General features: G+C 40.9%; 1 protein-coding gene across 1 annotated transcript; it reads right to left on the reverse strand.

Moving 5' to 3' along the window:
* Positions 1–529: 529 nt before the first annotated feature.
* pax1a (paired box 1a) lies at positions 530–3,299 on the reverse strand (the record flags this gene model as incomplete). The annotated part of the gene is made up of 4 exons (XM_079574273.1): positions 530–762; positions 1,050–1,260; positions 1,742–1,875; positions 2,645–3,299. 4 exons carry the CDS (start codon positions 3,297–3,299, stop codon positions 674–676), a joined length of 1,089 nt encoding a protein of 362 aa, XP_079430399.1. The 3' UTR covers positions 530–673.
* Between the last annotated feature and the right edge of the window lie 2,458 nt (positions 3,300–5,757).

A 5,757-nucleotide genomic window follows, 5' to 3' on the forward strand; every position in this document is an offset into this window, starting at 1 on the left:
GTATTTTTTACCATAGCTTTAGTTGTCCTTGATCAGATCAGATAGTCGCCCGATGATTTCCTCATCAACGCACAAGGCGCGACAAGGCCTCAAACTCATTCGCCCCGCTCCATTTCTTTTCCAATTACGCACGCCCTTAGCCATATATTATCAACAATTACACGCGCAGGATATCTTGCCATTATTTCTATAAGGTCATTATTACAAAGAAATGACTTGGAATAGGTTGGCTGGCCTTCTGTTGTTTTTCTCTTGAATTCTGTGTTTTACAAGCGTGAATAGCCTATATATAAAATAAACTTGACAATTTACAATATGACAAAACAGTTTATTTTTTATTATTTACAATGGCACTATAAAAATATATAATTAAAGCTTTAGCATTTTTTTTTTTTTTTACATTTAGAGTTTCACATCGCTGAGAGATAATGGCCAAACTGTAAAAGAATATATCAAAGCATGAATAATGTCTGTATTGTCCATAGGATGTGGTCAAAAACGATCCGTGCAGTTTACATTCAAGTGGCCATAAGGTCGAGTGTGTCATGTGTCCACGTGAGGGGGAAAGCTCATGTGGGAATCAGAACAACAAACCAAGAGCCGAGACTTACTGTGGTGCAGGCTGAAATGGGTCAGTTAAATTGACTGGGGGGGGGGGAATGGTAGGTCCAGTTCAGGATGATGAGGTAGAAAGACTGAGTCCGTGTACGTTCAAGTCCTCGTGCTGCTGTTTAGAGAGGGGACTGGGGGGCTTTCTGTCTCCTGCACAACACAGAGAACACGCAACGTTCTGCAAATGTATTCGAGTAAACGCAAAACATAGGCAATTAATTACTTGGCCTGATTACAGAGCGCAGTCGGCTATGTGCCCAAAACACAAAATGTCGTCCACTCTAGAGAGTCGACCACGAAAAAAAAATAGCCTTTAAAACCCTAAAAATAATTAGGGCATATTACATATCGAATTGATATTTATTCATATCATTTTAGCATGCCTAAATGTGTATACTTTTTCGTCTATTGCTAGTGCGTTTCTGTCCCCAATGTACCTTCGCGCGCCTGGTGTTTGAAGGCCATTGGATGAATGTCCCCAGCGTGCATGCCCATGCCGCTTCCCGCGTGAGATAGAACCGGACTCTGTGGTTGCCAGTGATGGTGTCCCGGGGCAACGTATCCTCCTGTGGGGCCACTGTACACGCCATACTGATTGGTGGGTGAGTACGCGCACGCAGACACGTAACTGGACAGTGTGGATGAAGGCTGCAGCAAAAAAGATACATACATGGAGATTGAGTGTTGTACCTGCTTTTTATAAAAAATATATATATATATATAATATATAACAATTTTACAGAAACACCGACAATTCAGTAATCATCCTTGGGTTTAAAATAATTCAACTGGTTCATGTTTTAAAGAATAAAAAACACACACACAATACAAAGTTCATCTTCAAACATTTATCTGTCAAACTCTTCAAAAATAACTTTTTTACTAACTAAGCTTTTTTTCCTCTTTAAATATATACTATATATAGGCCTATATTTAGCTCAGCTTTGCTGTATTGAATGCTGTCTTTTGGAAACGTTTCACAGCTGGCTTTCCACGGGCCTTTGTAATGAGATACACAACTTATTAAATGCTCTGACTGCGTTCTTGGGAAAGTTTTGACTGAAGCCTGTAAATGAGCCAAAATGGCGTTGAGAGCTTTTCGCAACATCGTAAATAGAAAGTTGTTTACCTGTGGATATTTAATGTCACTCTCGATGGTGGATTTGTCGATACCATTGACTCCGTGCGCAGATGGAAACGCTGCTCTGTTTACGCTGCTCCATTCCTCCATTTTTGGCGCATATCCTTCTGTCCCAGTAATGGCTAAAATACAAACAGCAACTTTATGTCAGGGCGCGTAATTGTTATCATTTGGCCAATTTATGATCATCACGTGTAGTGCTACGTTATGCACATTTTGGAATTATTTTAATTATATTCACGTGCCTTTCTAACACATTAAATGAATAGCCTGTAGGCCTACGTTTCACTATACAAAATCATTCAAAACTTTGGCGACAATTTAATAAAAGTATTTACTACTCGATTAGGAAATAACATTTCCAATTTACATTTACTTCAGTCAGTTTACAGTGAAATAGAAAATGTGTGGTTAAATGGGTAAAATATGTCTTGTATAATGCGCACTTGCGCATGTTCCATTTTACGCACATTGACAGCTATAAAACATTTTTTTTAAATGTATGTAAGTACATGTAGAACTGTGAAGAAGTGAAAGTAAATTTGGAGCGATGCAAAATGATGGAGAGAAATGTATACATGACTTCTATAGGATTACAATGGGATATAACAGGTGAGCTATGTGTTTGTAATTGCACGAGTCCGTGAAAAAGCCTATTGAAAGTGGCCTTAATGCTTTTTGGCTGAAGCGCGCCATGCACACACGTCCTAATGGACACCTTGTCCTGTCAGCTGCGGTACAGGCTGTACAGTTGTGCCACAGAGGAATTCATCTGGCGAAATAACCTCAGTACAAACAATTGTATGTTGTAGTGACCCATTTAGCTTGGTACGCTTGATGTGACTGTTACGCACAGACCGGTTTAGAAACGGGCCTGTGATGTACACTAACCTGTTGGGTCCATGAAGGCTCGAATCCCCAGGATGTTAGTCACGGTGTGAGCCGAGGGCCAAGCCCTAGATATGCTCACATGTCCCGCCGTGACTGGTACTGCAGTAGGACTAGTCATCTTTGTGCCGGTGGGTGACATGTTGGGGTATGAGTATGGGTAGATGTGGTTGTAGGAGAGGCTGGCCTGCGCTGGTGCATGCTTGCCACTCTCATACTGGTTCGGCTGGGACAGATTTCCAATTTTGTTGCGTAAAATCCTACTGATGGAACTCACCGATGGAACATTGTACTTGTCACAAACTCCATCCGCTAAAAGTCTGTCTCGGATCTCCCAGGCAAAAATCCCGGGGTCGCTTTGTTTGTATTCCCGGATGTTTTTGACCACGTTAGGTGTTGTGACACGCGGTTTGCTCCCTCCGATGGCGCCAGGTAAGATTGAGCCTGTTTCGTTATATCTCGCCAGTATCTTGCTCACGCAGCCATGGGACACTCGGAGCTGCCGGCTAATGTCACAGGGTCGTATTCCGAGCTGGGCCAGCTCCACAATCCTTAACCGGATGGCATTGGGCAAAGGACGGCCATTGACGAATACACCTCCCAACTGATTCACCTCTCCGTAGGTTTGCTCTGTCACAGAAACATGTGATTTAGACATTGTTTCACATGAAATATATAACAATATTTATTTGTATTTTATTTGCATCAAAGAGTGTTGATGGAGTTATCAGTTTTAAGGTTGATGCTTTATATTATTGTGTATGCAATGTGGAGCTCAAGAAACTGTGTAGGCAGATATACAATTGCATGCACATAGCCTATTTTTATTTTTTCATGCATATATTATTTGCATGCGTTTTAGATAAAACATGACATAGCCTAACATAGGGCTAATTACATGACGGCGTGTGTATCACTGTCAGCATACCTATTGAGCTTATTAGCCAGGGTTATTATGTGTGTAGTTACGCATGCAGCGCCTTGAGCCTGGCACGCTTCCATAAGCTCCCTGCCACTGAAGCATGTACGGAACAGACTTACTCACCCATTTGCTTTTTGAATTTTCGGCGTATTGTCCCGTCAAGCCGAGTGAGTCCCAGGAAGAGATGAGTAAGTCACAAGAAAGAAAAGAAAGCTGCTGCTCCGCGGGTAAAAGTCAGACTCCTTTCAGCCTCCTCGCGCTACGCCACCCTCTCTCTCTACTGTACTGAGTGACTTCAAGGTAAAGTGGCACAAAATGATCCTCATCCGATAAACACACGCTGAGGTGATCCTGTGCAGTCCGGACTTTGGTGGAATTAATTTGACGCGTTCTCTCTCCACGTCAATCTTCACTATTATACGCCGAGCGCTGCTTGAATCTGATTGGTGTTCGTGAAGTGGAAACACAACGAACCAATGCGATCCCCATCCGGTTTGAGGTGCGCAGCCTCCTCCAGTATTTTGCATAGGGGAAGTGACAGAAGGGGAAGCGTTTCATCCATCATGCATCCTTCGGGTAAGGACTTGACCATTGCGCTATGATAGTGTTAGTTCTTAGCAAAAGATGCAGGAAAGTAGGTAGGATTAGGAAGACATAGCTCTTTTTGATCATGTTGTGCGGTTTGCTGCAAAATAACCCTGCAAGTTTTGTACGACAGTTTCTGCAGTATGCAGCCTCCGGCTTTATAATAGCACTGGGTATTCTTGACTCAAACAAGTAACCAAGCCTTAAGAGAAAATGATTGCGTACTCAAGGATTGGATGTACATTTGACCCTTAACCTGCATAAATTAATGAATGCCTGGACTAAAGTGTAAGGTGCAAATAGAGACATTTTATGATAAGGCAAGGCTGAAGCATCAAACCAGTGCAAGGGCTTATGTAATCGATAGGGATGTTGATAGCTGTGCGCCAGACCTGTGGCATATCAAGTGGATTCCACAGACGCGCATTATCACAGCATGTTTTTCAAAGTTTCCTGTGCCAGTTTAGAAGGTATCCTTTATATGCTCACAAAACGCGACTTGTAAAAGTTAACAATCGACCCAGAGGTAACAAGGTACAGTGTCCTTACAGACGCCCTCCATCTCTTCAGCCTCTCACTGACTCCTCGTGCCACATAGGGCCAGATCTGTATAGCGCCACACATGGAATGTATCAGTGCGTGTCATAAAAGCCAAAAGATCACATCAAAGCTGATGTGTGTGTATGTGTGTGTGTGTGTGTGTGTGTGTGTGTGTGTGTATATATATATATATATATATATATATATATATATATATATATATATATATATATATATATATATATATATATATATATATATATATATATATATATATATATATATATATATATATATATATATATATATATATATTTATTTATTTATATTTATATATATTTATATATATGTGTGTGTGTGTGTTGTGTGTGTGTGTGTGTGTGTTTATAGGGTTTGAGGTGTGTAGGCTACGTTAGATTTTTTTTTTGCATTTTGGCTGGACTCCCCTCATCTGGACAAATCAGGAACTGCATCGTGACTAAATTAACCTCTGGCTTCTCTTATTTTGTTGTGAGGAGCGCATTATGTTGAAGGCTCACATTTCATTGAAGCCAAGACTACAGATTGTAGTAACTTTTTGTTTGGCTATTTTAAAAAAGAAAAGAAAAAGATAACATGCTTTAAGTCTAAGACTTATTGCCTTCTACATTTAGTTACTATAGCTACTAAATTACTACAGATTTTTATTTATATTTTCTTTTTTTTTTTAATGTAGGCCTAAATGGTCGTAGGCTACTAATTGGCCAAGCAAATCTTCTTGGGTACAAAGAATAATTTTAGCTGATAAAATGTGGAAACGCCGTTGCACCGTTCGTACGCCGTTGGTTTGGTCATCATGTGTGACTAAACAGTAACAGCGAGGTTTTCTATCAACAAAGATCCATACGCGCCCACATAGATGGGCCCACTGCAGCATTCAGCAATGTCCTTGAACATCACAGAAGAGCAGCACTCGGTGCTTATCTTCTTGCATCGTCAACCTGCCCACAGAAAACCCCCCACCTCGGACTGGTTTAGTCTGATGTCTTTTGGGCTATTATAGGCTACAGAAATACACGTTTACGTTTGA

The sequence above is a fragment of the Gobius niger genome, assembly GCF_951799975.1.
Source record: "Gobius niger genome assembly, chromosome: 16".
NCBI lineage: Eukaryota > Metazoa > Chordata > Actinopteri > Gobiiformes > Gobiidae > Gobius > Gobius niger.